The following is a 15,155-nucleotide window of genomic DNA, read 5'->3' on the forward strand; positions in this document are numbered from 1 at the left end:
TCCTTGTGCTCAATATATAGTGCTTAGCTGCTGTTTTTGCTTGTTTTTTTACTAAGCGCGGATATTATTTTATATTTATTCACCATGTTTATGATTGTTTAATAAATGTTTTTTGCTTCTACAACGGCATTTCTGGTAAGATAAGCAGGATTTTCTACACTTGCTGAAAGTGAAATGAAAACAAATGCAGTCATCCCGTCTAAGAACTGGCTGTACTGTATGCTATTCTTTTTTTTTTTTTTTTGGAACGGGGGGGGGACTGACTTTTCTCCTTTACGATGCAGCATGCCTTAGGTGAGTTGGTGTGTTTGGAAAGAAGATTAAGGAGTAAGGAAATTGATGCACAATGAACTATTTCAATTTCATTTTTCCCTGGAGTTGGTCTTTGAGCTAATGAGAAGTAAACATCCTTTGTTTCTCTAGTCTTAAATTAGTCAATATGGATTATTTAATCAATTATTGCTCTAAATCCTTCTAGGTAATTCTGTTTTAGTCATTTTAAGCTAGTGCCAGGTTGTCAGCCCTGCATGAGTCCTATAAAAATGACTCTGGGTTACAAAGTTCCCATTGTGACAGGCCATGCTCCAAGCTGTCACATGCTTGCTCCGTATAACTTCCTGTAAATAACTGGATTGTACGTAAGCAAAAATCACTTTGCAGTTTTTAATGTGATACCACTGGTTTGGGTTACACTGTTCTGAGATCCCTCTCAGAACATAAATGACATCTATTAGACAACAGATGTGCATGGGTGTAATTTTAATGATCTATGGCGTTGCTTTTCTTAATTCCCATTGATTTTCTGTGTAACTGCACTGGTATTGATCAGCACGACCACATTTCCTAGCTAAATGCTTATAAATAGTCTCCTTATGTGTTTAAAAGTCTGCACAGTTACTATTATATAGTGTGAACTATTAATCTCACATAATGTATACAGACAGAACTGTAACTGTATTTTTCTATATCCGGATGCCCGGTCTACCAGCTGTTACATCAGATTCTCTGTGACACAGGCAATGTAATAACAATATAATCAAGTAGATATCAACGGAGTATGAAACATTACAGTGGCCTGTTTACTGATCTGCGACTGTAACCATGGCAACCCTACAGCTTTCCAATACAAAACGCTACACTTACCTCTACAAAGATGAAGCATGGTATAATTGAGTAGCTGCGATGAGTATTGTTCTCCAAAGCCATTTCCTGTCAGCTGGAAAGGTCTGCGATACCTAAAATGTCTGGAACAAAGAAGAAAAAAAAATGGAAATCTTTAAACATTTAACCCGGTTTAGTTCAGGGCAGCGAAAATGACATTTAATGCAGCAAAGGTCACTATAACAGTTTCCAGAAAAACTCAATCACCATATTCTATAAAACCTTTGTAATCAATCAGAATTTCTCTTTCACTGATCTGATTTTATAATCCAAAAATTTAATTGACCATTGTGCTTTCAATGGTGTATTTGCACTTTACAGTACAATTGAAAATAAAGCAATAAATATAGCCTTTTATAAAAAAAAAAAAAGAATAACTATTAAAAAAGCATACACTTGAGATGACAGGATCTGCTGTCATCTCCCTGTGCTGCCCATTAATTCTTGGAGTGCAGCTGCTAGACCGCTTTGATTGACTGCCTATTATAAAGCATATTTAAAGGTGTCAGCAAGCTTGCGTTTAAAGAAAAACATAATTATAACATTAATATAAATCGTATATCGAGGACAGCGCAACTAGCAACAAACTAGCAAAATTCTTAGTGAACGTATATAGATAACAGTGCAATAATTGACAATCCAATTATAAACAAAAGATACAAATTATACAGTGAAAATAAGTCCAAACAAAAAAGCAAATGGTAATAATAACTTAGCAGTTCATTGTGCTAATAATTTTTTAAAAAATGACAAAATGCCATGATCTTCTACCTCTGTGTTGAATGATTCAAACAGTGCTTATTAGGGATGGGCTAACGGTTCGGCCCGAGCATAAGTTCGGGCCGAACTTTAGCTGTTCGGACGTTCGACGAACAGCCAAACAAACTACCCGTTTGTTCGGCCGCCCAAGCCGACCACAGTGCATTGCAAGCCCTGATTGGCTGAAGCAGTGAAAGTCTGTCAGAGTCATGATTGGACACTGTCATCATGACTTTATCTAAACATTGCTCATTCCTGCCCCACAGTATAAAAGTATTCTTTCAATGGCAGCCATTTTCAGTGTGATTTTGGCATGGAGAGAGATAGAACAGGGCTCTGTTCAGTGCTATTAGTTAGTTAGTGTGCTATTTTGCTTCAATTGTCAGTGTAGAATATTAGTTTAGTGTCAGTCTAGGGAATGTGTGAGTGTAGAGAGGAGGACCATCATTCAGGTTTGCATAGTTTGCAGCTAGAGTAGGGACAGCTCAGTTAGTTTCACTGTAGTGTAGTGAGACCGTGTCGTTCATACATACATTAGTGTAGAGTAAGGACAGCTCAGATAGTTTCAGTGTAGTGTAGTGAGACTGTGTCAGTAATTTTTACATTAGTGTATAGCTAGAGTAGGAACAGTGTAGTGACTATTTGATTGCGTTACTTTCAGTTTAACGCCATATAGTTTTGTGTGCGTTACTGACAGTTTAACGCCATATAGTTTTGCACGTTACTAGCAGTTTAATGCCATTTACTTCTGTGTGCGTTACTGCCAGTTTAACACAATATAGTTCTGTGTGTGTTACTGCCAGTTTAACGCCATATAGTTTTGCGCGTTAATGGCAGTTTAATGCCATTTACTTCTGCGTGCGTTACTGCCAGTTTAACACAATATAGTTAGTGTGTGTTACTGCCAGTTTAACACCATATATTTTTGTGTGCGTTACTGCCAGTTTAACGCCATATAGTTTTGTGTGCATTAATGCCAGTTTAATGCCATATAGTTCTGTGTGAGGTACTGGCAGTTTAACGCCACATAGTTCTGTGTGCGTTACTGCCAGTTTAACATCATATAGTTTTGTGCTTTACTGCCAGTTTAACGCCATTTACTTTTGTGCGCGTTACTGCCAGTTTAACGCCATGTAGTTCTGTGCATCACTGTACGTTTGGCGCATTATATTGCAGTATATTATAGTGTATCCGTGGAGTGTGTCTGTGGAGTGTGAGTACTGAAATTACAGTACACCAAACACCTCTTTACATTGATTAAAGTGCATCTACGTACAGATTTCAACTTCTTCTTTAAATTTGCTTATAAGCACCACCCTCTCCCTCCCAATAATGTCTGGGAGGACAACAAGGAGAGGCAAATATTCCCATGGCACTGTAAGGGGGCCAGCAACAAATGTGTCCACAGGCAAAGGTGGACATGATGGTCAGTCCTCAAGCAGGACATCATTTCCTCTGTTTAGTGAGTTTGCCCATGCTATCCAGCCACAGCATGCAGAGGAGGTGGTGGACTGGCTTACTAAACCTTCCTCATCCTCCTCATACTCTGTCATGCAAGCAGAGACAAGTGTGCAGTCCCCTGCAGTTGCCAGAGTGGATAAACCTGCCTCCTTGTCCACATCTATTCCTGCCATAGCCCCAACATCAGCCATTGAGGAGTCAGCTGAGTTATTTTGACCACAGCGTCAGCCACTTACACCTTGATGATGCCCAGCCATTACTGGATTCAGATGTTGGTTCTGAGGTTGAGGATGACAGGAACATGAGCCTAGAGAAAGGGAGGAACACTGGTAGACAAATTGGCATTCATTTTCCCCAAGCCGTAGCGTATTGCCGAGTTGTCTCCAGTGGTAATGATGAAGATGGAGGAGATGGAGATGATGATGATGATGAGGTCACTGATGTGACTTAGGTGCCAGATAGAGCAGAGGAGGAAACTGAAGGTGGGCACAACCCCAAGGAGGCCGACATCAAGAAAGAGTAAAGAGCAGCCACCCTATTCCATCACATTCTGCAGCAGTTATCTCTCGGCCCACTCCCCAAAGATCAGCTGTCTGGGCCTTTTTCAGCACATTTGCAGCAGATCGCACTGTTGTTATCTGCAAACTATGTCTCAGGCGCATCAAACGTGGCAAAAACACCAACCATATGCATATCATGGCAATTTTTTGTGCCTTCATCAAGAGCACCTTTATAGGGTTATGGTGGGAAGGCGCCCGCAACACCCAAAGAGTAATTTTTCTGCACCTGTTTGATAGGTGCATATCATTGCAATTTTTTACAGCAAGGCCAATTATAGGGTTACAGTGGGGAGGCGCCAATGACACCCAAAGACCAATTTTTACGCACCCGTTACTTCTATACAAAGTCAAAGTGACACCAGAATGTAACCAAAAAATCTCTAATCTTGTTCCCAGTGCACTACATTGTGGCCTCATCATACACACTGGCTCCCCAGCTGTTGCTGAGTAAAATAAAGGCAGCTTGCAGGGAAAATGTCTTTTTTTTGGCTTTATAAATGCAATTATTGCTGCAGCAGATTCTAGACATGGTATAGATCTGCCACTTTACAGGTAGACTAAGGGGACCCCCCAGGCACTATATTGGAAGGATTTTTTATTTTTAGGCTTTCACTGTAAAAATCACTGCTCATTTAAAAATTACTTTTTTTCACAAACTTTTTTTTTATTGATACATGTCCCCCAGGGCAGTACCTGGACCCCTTTACCATTGTATGGCCAATTACTTGCATATAAGCCTTCAAAATGGGCACTTTTGATTTTTGAGGTTCGGTCCCATTGACTTTATTGGGGTTCATTATTCGGGTCCAAACTTTTGCGGTGTTGGAAAGTTCTGGTGCAAACTGAATAGGGGTCTGTTCGGCCATCCCTAGCGCTTATAAACAATCCTCCACCAGTGATTGGATGGCAGCTCACCTTATACTTAGACCCCGTTTCACCAGTGAGTCTAGGTAAGCAGTCCCCTAAGGGGAGTAAAATCAGATGAATGCTTCCGCTCTGCTCTTAGTTTCCAACACCTCCCTTCAGTGCTGCATACTCTCATTCAGCGGTATATGCAAATAAACAAAAGGATATCTAGGGCTCTCTGTAAAAGCTTTAATATCAGATAAAATAGAGGTAGCACACTCACTTAAAAAGCACTCAGCCGTGCCGGTGTATCAAACAGATAGTATAATTCCAACGTGCTTTAGCTTAGATGGCGGTGACTCCAGGATGGTAACCAAGGGTCTGGCTTCTGATTACCAGACACGTGTCATCCTGGGTATGGACTTCTTCAGTGGCCCACTGATGAAGTCCATACCCAGAACGTTACGCATCTGGGATCAGGAGCCAGACCCTGATTTATCATGCCAGCGTCACTGTCATCTAAGCGGAAGCATGTTGGAATAATGCTATCTCTTTAAAACACCGGCACCGCTGAGTGCCTTTTAAGTTAGTGTGCTACTTCTATTTTATCTGATATTAAAGCTTTTACAGAGAGCACTAGATATCCTATTGTTTAATTGCACATACCACTGAATGAGAGTGTGCAGCACTGAAGGGAGGTGTTGGAGACTAAGAGCGGAGCGGAAGCATTCATCTGATTTTACCCTCATTAGGGGACTGTTTATTTAGACTCACTGGTGAAACAGAGGTCTAAGTATAAGGTGAGCTGCCATCCAATCACTGGTGGAGGATTGTTTATAAGCACTGTTTGAATCATTCAAAATGGATGTTCATTTTTTCTATTTGAGTCATTAGCACAATGAACTGCTGAGTTATTACAACCATTTGCTTTTTTGTTTGGAATTATTTTGCACTGATTAAGGTAGACGTTATCTTGATAACAGTTATATGGTGTGAATTTGCATACATAAATTCCTTGTTGCAAGTAAGTCACTCTGTACATGTATAGCTACAATAGTGCTGATTTTGTTTTGGTATCCAAAGCTAGAATCCAGTTTGTCACTTTGCTATTTTTTTAGGGCTGGTTTACACCAGATGCAGTCCAGTGTTTTTTTTTTTTTTTAAATCTGCACCAAAAATACATGCACAGTGTTTTCCATGTATTTCAGTGATCCTAGGGCACACCAATGCAGTCAGTTCCAGTGCAGTCAACAAAAGTAAAACCTACTGCATTTTTTCTGTATGTAAAAATGCATGTAAACATACCAAAAATGCTCTGAAATGCACATTGTCCTGATATTTTTCATGTGCCAAAATAGAAAAAGAGGAAAAAAAAACACACTGGAACGCATTGAATACACGTTAAAAAAAGTATAAAAAATGTAAAAGAATATTCAAAAACACATCCAAAACACAGAAAATGTGGTGTGAACCAGCTCATAGTTAATGTTATTGTTTTTTTTTTAACTCCAGAAATATCAGTTACCGTTTTTACATTTTTGAGAACCCAATCTTTATTGTGCATAAGTGGTTGGCTTGTAAAGTAGCATAGGGCATAATCTGAGACTTGCATCAGCATGAGCACAAATGCTGAACTCATATCCATCCCATTTTCCACCACGTATTCTCCAAAAAGAGAATGGAAAAATGCTTGTGATAAACATAAATCTCTCTTAAAGTGATATTAGACTAAAGTCTCATTTTTTTTCTTTAAAAATAACAAACATGTTATACTTACCTGCTCTGTCCAGTGGTTTTGCACAGAGCAGCCCAGATCCTCTTCTTCTCGGGTCCCCCGCCAGCGCTCCTAGCCCCTCCCTCCTGTCGAGTGCACCCACAGCAAGCATTCAGACACGGAGCAACGGTTCGGCCTGCCCCCTCTCTCTTCTCATTGGCTAACTGACTTTGACCAACTGCAGCGGGAATCAATGGTGCCGCTGTTGTGTCTCAGCCAATCAGGAGGGAGAGTCCCGGATGGCTGAGGCACTCATGCACATAGCTGGATCGAGGGGGGCTGAGGGGGGCTGCTGCACACAGAATGCATTAAGATTAAAAAAAAACCTTCTGCCCTTTACAACCCCTTTAAAATATAAATCCACTTTTGTTGAGAAAAAAAACATTCCCCTCTGGGTGATCTATGTACATTACAAGGATTTTAACAAACTTTGTTGCAGATTCCTAACTTTTGTTATTCTGAAGCAACCACTGTATGTTCCTCTGTGCCCATGTTCTGAATGAGTCTAATAGGAGTGGTTTCATAATTATCAAACAGCTACTGCAGAATCGGGGCTCTAATGAGGAAAATTGCAGGGCCTCCATCCCTTTAGACATGATTCCTATTGGAGTAGTTTATCAAAAATGACATTTTTGTTGCAGGGAATGCCAAAAATCTGACTTATAGCCATATTGCATTGCACTTTATGGAAAATGACATAGTTGCAGATTGAAAAGCAAAGGTAGTTTTTAATAACATTCCATTACAATATGACTTGTGTCGCAATTGTACATGCTATATTATTTTTTTTTATTTGCTTTTTTTCCCATGAAAGTGGCGTTACCCTTTAAGATAATAATAATACAAATAACCACTTGTACTTTCTATGCTGTCATTCTTCTCTGATTCTATGGTAAGGTGTACTTTTATGCGCCATACACACAGTCAGAATTTCCGACAGAAAAAGTCCGATGGGAGATTTTGGTCGGATATTCCGACCGTGTGTATTGCCCATTGGACTTTTTCTGTTGGCATTTCCGATGGACTTAGATAGAGAACATGTTCTAAATTTTTCCATCAGAAATGCTGACGGAGGTTATCCCGTTGGCAATTCCAACCGTGTGTACACGGCATAAGTAGTTACTCACACTTGTTCCTGTGTATAGTATTTTTTTAGCATAATGGTACATTTGGGCCAATTCCCACAGTTTTTTTTTTCTAATATTGTTTCATTGATGTTGCACATTTGTAGCTGTGTAAAGGTAGTCACTTCCCAAAATGCAATAATGCTTCTTGTCTTGAAAAATAAGACCTGCTTTTTAAGTGGCAGTATATTACCCTTTTAAGTGTCATTTTACCTCCTAAGTTAATATTTTAACCAGTTGTGGACTTCGGCATACTACCCACACACGATTTTGAGATGTTTTGTGGCCAGTGGTGAAAAAGTTCCTATCCTAAATGCAATTCTTCCATGTTCAGGAGAGAGTGGTTAGTGGAGGTTGAACTTCCGCTAACCTCAGCAACTCCTAAACGACCCTAAAAGCTTATGTGTACATGGATACATAGGCTTTTATGGAGTTCAGTTTAGGAGCTTTGGCAAAAAAAAACGCCAAATGCTGCTGCAGCTGCTAGTGTTACATATAGCCTTACAAGGTAGCAATGTTGTTATTGCTACATTGTAACTACTTTGGTTCATTCATAGCAAGTTAACAGTGTGGCCTATAATGTCAGTTAAAGTACTCGTAAAAGCTAAAAAAAAACCCTATTGTTCCTATTTAACCTCTTATTAACACTGTTAAAGAAGAACTAAAGGCAAAACTTTTTTTTTCATTTTGGATAGAGTAAGCAAAGGTTATTATACTTTCTCTTTCAATGATAATGGTAAAGAGGACAAGCAGAGGGCGAATCTCCCTAATGGGGACACAGATAGCAATAAAAACATGGCAGGTGTTCTAATCCATCTCCCCTCTGTCCAAAACTAAAAAAAAAGTGGCCTTTAGTTATACTTTAACTCTAATCAGCCCTAATAAACTCCTTCCCAGCTTAGCTAATATTTTGCTGCTGCTTCATCTATTCATCGTATTTAAACGTCTGTATTTTATTTCTGAACAATTTCACCATGTTTTGTAAAAGGAATATAATTTCAGCTTTATTATAAAGGGGACAAATTACAGAATAAAATGTACACTTTTTTATTGGTAGGAAACTTGTTTTATAACCAACACTGATCAAAGCAGAAAAAAACACAAATTTGTTTTTATTTTGCTACACCTTCTGTTTATAGGAGCTTAAAAAATATTGATTTTTAAGAAAATATTGCCAAGAGAAATGGGCCTACAGCCGAAATGTAAAAGTTTGTCTGGTCCATGGGTATAAAGAGAACTGAGGTGTTTAATGGCCGGAATGCACTGGAAAAGTATTAACATGGAAAGCATAATTTTAACATAGTTATGGATAAATTAACATCCACTCTAAAAATGCTGAACTTTGTGAACTGCCCCCATTGTCTTTCATTTTATATTAAAGGCAATCTCATCCTTTGTCCAATTTTTATGTCTAACACAACCTCATCATGTGCCATGGCAACCCAACTGTACGCTTGGCAAAGGACTGTCATGTGTCTAAATAAATCTCATCAAATGTATCTCAGGCATAACTTATTTGTCTGATAAACTATGAGGTTCCTGATGTAAAATTAGACATTGGCTGGATTTATGCCGCGTACACACAGACGGATTTTCCGATGGGAAATGTTGGATGTGAGCTTGTTGGCTGAAATGCTCTATCGAACATTTGTTGCGGACTTTCCGCCAACAAATGTTGGCTAGCAGGTTCTCAAATTTCTGGCAACAAAACGTTGTTGTTGGACTTTCCAATGTACACAAGTCCGTCGCACAAAAGTTCACGCTCAGAATCAAGTATGAGCCAGAAGCGCTCGGTCTTGTAAAACTAGCGTTCATAATGGAGACATCATGTACGTCTTGTATGTCACTATGTTCGTAATTGTTGGCCAACATTTGTGTGACCGTGTGCATGCAAGACAAGTTGGAGCCAACATCCTTCGAACAAAAATCCACGGTTTTGTTGTCGGAAAGTCCGATCAAGTGTACGGGGCATAACACTATATATTAACAAGGCAATGCTCATTCTACTGCATTATACTAAGCTTTACCGATTTATTGCTCATATCGCTGCATTTTTGTAATCTTCTGCATTTTCTGCCTCCTGAACCTCTTGGTCCCACATGTTCCTGGTTTGTGAGACTTCCTATGGGCTCTTTAATGTGATTAATTACCTTTTTGACAAATTGGTATGAGCTGAGTGCACCTGAGTTCAGTTTGAGGCTGGTTTGACAAAATGTACTAAAGTTTGGATGTTAAATTAGAACCCCATTGAAGTCAAGTGTTGAAGCCAAATGTTAAAAACCAGTAATAGCCATATTTCTGACTAAAGGGGCAGTTTGGCAAATAAATGAAATAGGGCATTGCCCTGGGTAACATATACCAAAGCAAAATAAATTATAAATTCAACTAGCAAGGACATGCAATTTTATTAATGCTTAAAAATACATGCCACACTCATATCCTTGATGATTGTTTGGTATGGGGACATCACAAAAAAAACCCAGCATGGGGTCCCCCCAAATTCAAGTCTGGAATGAATATTAAGGAGGAACCCCACATAATAAAAGAAGAGAAAAAAAGTCCCCCAAAAATACATAACAGATCGTTATATGAGTATTCATTCCAAACCCTAACAGGCCACATGCATTCAACATTGGGATTGTATCTTGCCAGGGGGCATGTTGATGAGAACAAGAACCTCTTCACCACAACCTTGGCCTAGAGGTTGTGGGGGTCTGCAGGGGAAAACATTTTGGAATGTGGAAGCCAGATACCAGCTGGCCCCACTTGAATTAGTAAAGGGTAATCATTTACACAAAAAGTGGATAGTGCAAATAAGGACACAGACACATTTGGTAATTTCCTTTGCTAAAAAATAGAACCCAGCAAAAATGTCCCACAATGTAAATCTATTATCGACCATTTTGTCCAGCGATGCAGATCCCCTCATGATGATAAACGATGCCTGAGGAATGAGGGTGTCATGACGATAAATGAATGCCAAAATAAAAACACCCGCTGACCGACAGACATGTCCAATCACAGCACTTGCTGCAAATGGCATCTGACTGCTCCTGACGCTAAATGTAAATAAAGAGACTGGGGGTCTCCCAGGTGATGCCAAAATATGAAATATTCATTCATGTAAGGGAAGATTTGTTGCTCTTATCATTGCTTTCCTTTTTTTTTGTAGTAGAAAAGTCTGTATACTTTGGGATATTCTATTTAAATTTGACTGAAGCACTACAGGAATCCTATTTATTTATTTTCAGTGTGAAATTAAGAACAAATTAGACATGAAAATGTATGCTTTGTGACAGTGCAATACCCTGACACAGTGTGAGTTTAGAAAAAAGACACACAGGATTTGCAAAAGTGCAAAGCTTCAGAGTTTTGTGTCTGTGTGAAGAAGACTGGCTTGACTATGTTGTCTGGGTTTGGTAATCCTGAAACAGGGTCTGGAACTTGGAGACTTTGAAGGTATTTGGGTGGGAAGAAGTCTCCAAACCTGTGCCCAGGTCTTGCTGGAGACCTGCAGGCTGTGTGTGTATGCAGGTGGGTGTGCTCCTTAAAAGCCAGGCCTGATCATAGCTCAGGGCTCCCATTATAAGACAGAGCCTTTGTGTGGAGATAAGTGTGTGCTCCAGCCAGGAGGTATGTGTGTTCCTGTCAGGAAACAAAGGTGCTCCACTCAGGAGACAGAACTTCACGTGGGAGAGATTCCTTACCCGCAGGACTGGGAGAGTTGGGACAGCTGAGAGAGTCTGCAGCACAGAGAGTCAAGGCAACTAGCGAGTGCAGGGGACTGGAGGGAGTCTGTAAGTCTCAGGAGAGTGAGAAAGCTCAGGTTGTCAGGAGAACCCCTACCAAAAGGCCAGGAGTGGGCCTGTATGGCTGGGGGCTGTAAGTAAAAGTTGGGTGAACCAGCATAACCAAGAGAGCCAGATCTAAAAGACCAGAGAAAAGAGCAGCTGTGCTGCTGGAAAGAGAGTCAGGCGGCTCAGCAATTGTTTTTACATTTTGCTGTGTGAAACTCAAATTTCCTATGTTGGCAACCAAGGTGTTGAATTTTCCTTTTCCTTTTCAATAAAAGTGGGCCAAAAAGCCCTTAGCCACAGACTGCCATGAACTCATTAAAACACATAAACCACTGAACTAAGCAACCCCCATATGATAGCTTATAAATGCAGTAATTCTTTTTGACAATGAGATTGCCCTAAAGGTCACCATACACAATCTAATCATATAGTCTTTGTACAATCAACTTTAGCTTCACCAAAACCAGTGGCGGCTGGTGCTGAGCCCTGCACCCTCCTCCCCCCCCCGCGGAAGATGGACGGGAAGAAAGAAAACCCCCAAACCCTCCTCCCCTGGGAGATGGACGTGAAAGCGACGATCAACCCCCCTCCCCCTCGGGAGATGGATGGACAGAGGCCTCTTTACCTTAGGAGGCAGATAATAAGGATTGCACTCCTCGCACCTGGCCATCGCTTTTCCTCCCGGCCGAACAGGTAGTGGGACCTGAGACTATCTGGCCAATCGGGTCTTAGGACCAGCTTTCTGATTGCCCGGGAGGAGAAGCAGGAAGACAATAGCGAATATTAATTCGCTATTGTCACAAAAGTGGGACAGAGCACTGTGCCCCAAGCCCACGCTTTTTTAAAGCCAATTAGAGCCTCGGGCTCTACTCACGTGCTTAAAAAAAAAAAAAAAAAAAAACTGTTGAAATCCATGCGTCCGGGACCCTGCATGTAAATTATTGGCCAGGCGCATGGATTAGGGGGGCGGCGCTCTTGCGCCACGTATGGATGAGCGCCACTTACCATAACTATGTATAATGAGCGCCTACCTAAACCACGCAATCAATTTGTATTTAATCAAGCAGGCCCTTGTACTACATTGTTTTTGGTAGATTAAAAGAAGATTGTACAATCACATTGTAATGTGTTTGGTGAGCATAAGCCCAGAAAAATCAAGGCTAGTAAGAAGAATTATTAACAGAACTGCTAATAACAAAGCATGTTACTGACTAGATAAATAATCATTAGAGACCGGAAAAAAGTGGCAGCTACTGTACTGAAGCACTGAAATCATATGCAAATACCAAGGGTGACAGCTAGAAGGAAATAGATACAATACCTTAGCAGCAATATTTAACCACAAATGATGACTAAGAAAAATCTATGAACAAAGCAGGTGGTAACACTGAAATATGTTCAGCTCTGTCTGCACACTCCTACAACTTTTCCTTATTAGAGAAAAAGCATTGGAGGGACCATAGGGCTGCATGGGAAAACTGCCAGATGTGTTCTAGATATTAAAGTAGTACAGAACTTTTGAAACTATCATTACAGACAATCTTCCTCCCAATGCCTATTATGGTAAATGCCAAGCTCAAGTAGAAATTGAAAAAGCACATTTCCATGGTACTGTCTAATGTAATACATATAATAATAAAAGACAGTAAAGTTACACCATTATAGCTAAACGTCATCTTCCCTAGCAGCATGCCCTTTTGTATTTTATTCTGTGAAGCTTCATCAAGAAAGATAGAAAGCTCTCATTTCTTAGCCAAGCCATCTGTATTAGGTTTTGTCCAAAGTGTAAAAAATATTAACATCAATTAGTATTATTAATAATAGTATTGGTAGTAGTAGTAGTAAACTTTCCATTAAGCACAACTGCAAAAGTAGAGGTGGCACAGGATTAGGCCTCATGTACACTGCTGCTGGTAAACGAACGTTCAGAGGCAGTTGGATGCTTTTTTTAACTGCCCCTGAACTCATCCAATGTTATCTTATGTGTACATGTATACAGGTTCATTTAATGTCCTTTTTAGGCAGTTGTGTTTATAGGCTTTTCTTTGAAGGCAAAAAAATTAGTTCAGACGCCAACGTTTCCAACGTTTCAGACGCCAAACGCTAACTTGCGTTTAGCCGCATTTCATTTACAGCCGTTTCTCATTTTTGGCTATTTTGAAAAAATGCGGCTAAACGCGGCATATAAATGTAGCCCTGACAACTTTTGTTTTTAGCCATATGTGTGTTATACAGGACATAAGTTGTTATAGTGCCATCTTGTGGACAATTGAAAAGGTACAACACTTTTATGTTTGATGCTTAAAGCGGGGTTCCACCCAAATTTTGAACATTATCTCTATGCATTCTTATCCTTGCCTAGATGCTGACATGCTGTGTAAAAAAATTTAAATCGCCGTAATTACCTTTTTTTTTCTAATCTTCTTTGCACTTCCTGGTTTTCCTCCCATGGGAGTAGGCGTGTTTCTAGCCGCTCCCAGACCTCCCACAGTCCCTGGGAGCTAGTCTCAGGCTTCCCTGCATGCATTGTGCAACAGCATCATCACAACATCTCTGCTCCCAGCATTCACCGCATCCAGGAAATACATGCTTGTGGGCTTCAAATGCCCACAATGAAGATAGAAACTGCCTTCAGTGAATTTTATAAGTTATTCTTTACAACGAAATCGGACACAGGCAGACTTATTACACAGAACATGTGAGTAGATAATCATGAGAAGAAAAGTTTGTGAATGAACTCCAAAAAAAAAAAACGATAGATAGGTGGACCCCCGCTTTAAGAGAAGTGACATGGAAGTGATTGATTGTTTACTTCTGAACATTAACTATGACCTACCCACAATGCTCCTGGACAAGAGAAGAACTGAACTGCATTGTGGGAGGATATAAAAGGGCTGGGAGCAGCCATCTTAGGTCTCTTGTTCCTGGGACGCGTGGGCTGCCTGCAGAGCTCTGTGGGTGTCCCACAGGGTTGCGGCCTACTTTGTGAGGGAGCGGAGCAACAGCAGGGATCCTGTCATCATATCACAGTGTGCTGAAGCAGCAGAAGTGATTGTTCCGGAGACCCGTGGAGGAGGTAACCGAGGACTCCTGGTCGTTACTGAACGGAGCAGTGTGACGGCGTGGCGGTGGTTCCGTACGGACTGAGAACTGTTGAAACAGAGGCATCCATCTGCCCGGATCCCGTGTGGTGAGAGGGTTAACACCCAGAAGTTTGTTTAAATACTACACACACTTAGAATTGTTACAGAGTGTTGCTGGGACTGATAATCCCATGGAACAAGTTAAGTTGGAGAACATTACATCTGCATAGACTTCAGTATTCAAGAACTGATACTAGATGTTTGTCTCCTTCGTATAAGAATACTTGATCAGTCTGCTGGATTATAACTGCTTTAGTGTATTACCTTACACTGCGCAACACCCAAGAGGAACCCTTTTGTGGATTACAATTACAAATTCATAAGCTAGCGAAGACTGAAGACGTCAAGACTATCTCTTTTACTGCAGGGCCCTGCACTTAGTTACAGAGGATAGTGACTTTACAGTTTAGAGCAGGGGGAGCTCCCTGGTATAAATATAGATATATGCATATACTTAAGTATATTTGTGTATGTTACTCAGACTGTTATAACTGTTTACTATACTGTGGCACTACGTTGGTGTGATAGTG

The 15,155-nt window shown here is 40.4% G+C and overlaps 1 protein-coding gene across 2 annotated transcripts in view; it reads right to left on the reverse strand.

Annotated features, from left to right (window-relative positions):
- The window catches only part of PLPPR1 (phospholipid phosphatase related 1), a 302,656-nt gene that overhangs the window by 138,842 nt on the left and 148,659 nt on the right, over positions 1 to 15,155 (reverse strand). For both annotated transcript variants that reach the window (XM_073591221.1, XM_073591219.1), the window contains exon 2: positions 1,144 to 1,244. In XM_073591221.1, coding sequence (XP_073447322.1) covers positions 1,144 to 1,206 — 63 coding nt within the window. In that variant the 5' untranslated portion in view covers positions 1,207 to 1,244. The remainder of the gene's footprint in view (positions 1 to 1,143; positions 1,245 to 15,155) is intronic.

The sequence above is a fragment of the Aquarana catesbeiana genome, linkage group LG01 (assembly GCF_042186555.1).
Source record: "Aquarana catesbeiana isolate 2022-GZ linkage group LG01, ASM4218655v1, whole genome shotgun sequence".
Lineage (NCBI taxonomy): Eukaryota > Metazoa > Chordata > Amphibia > Anura > Ranidae > Aquarana > Aquarana catesbeiana.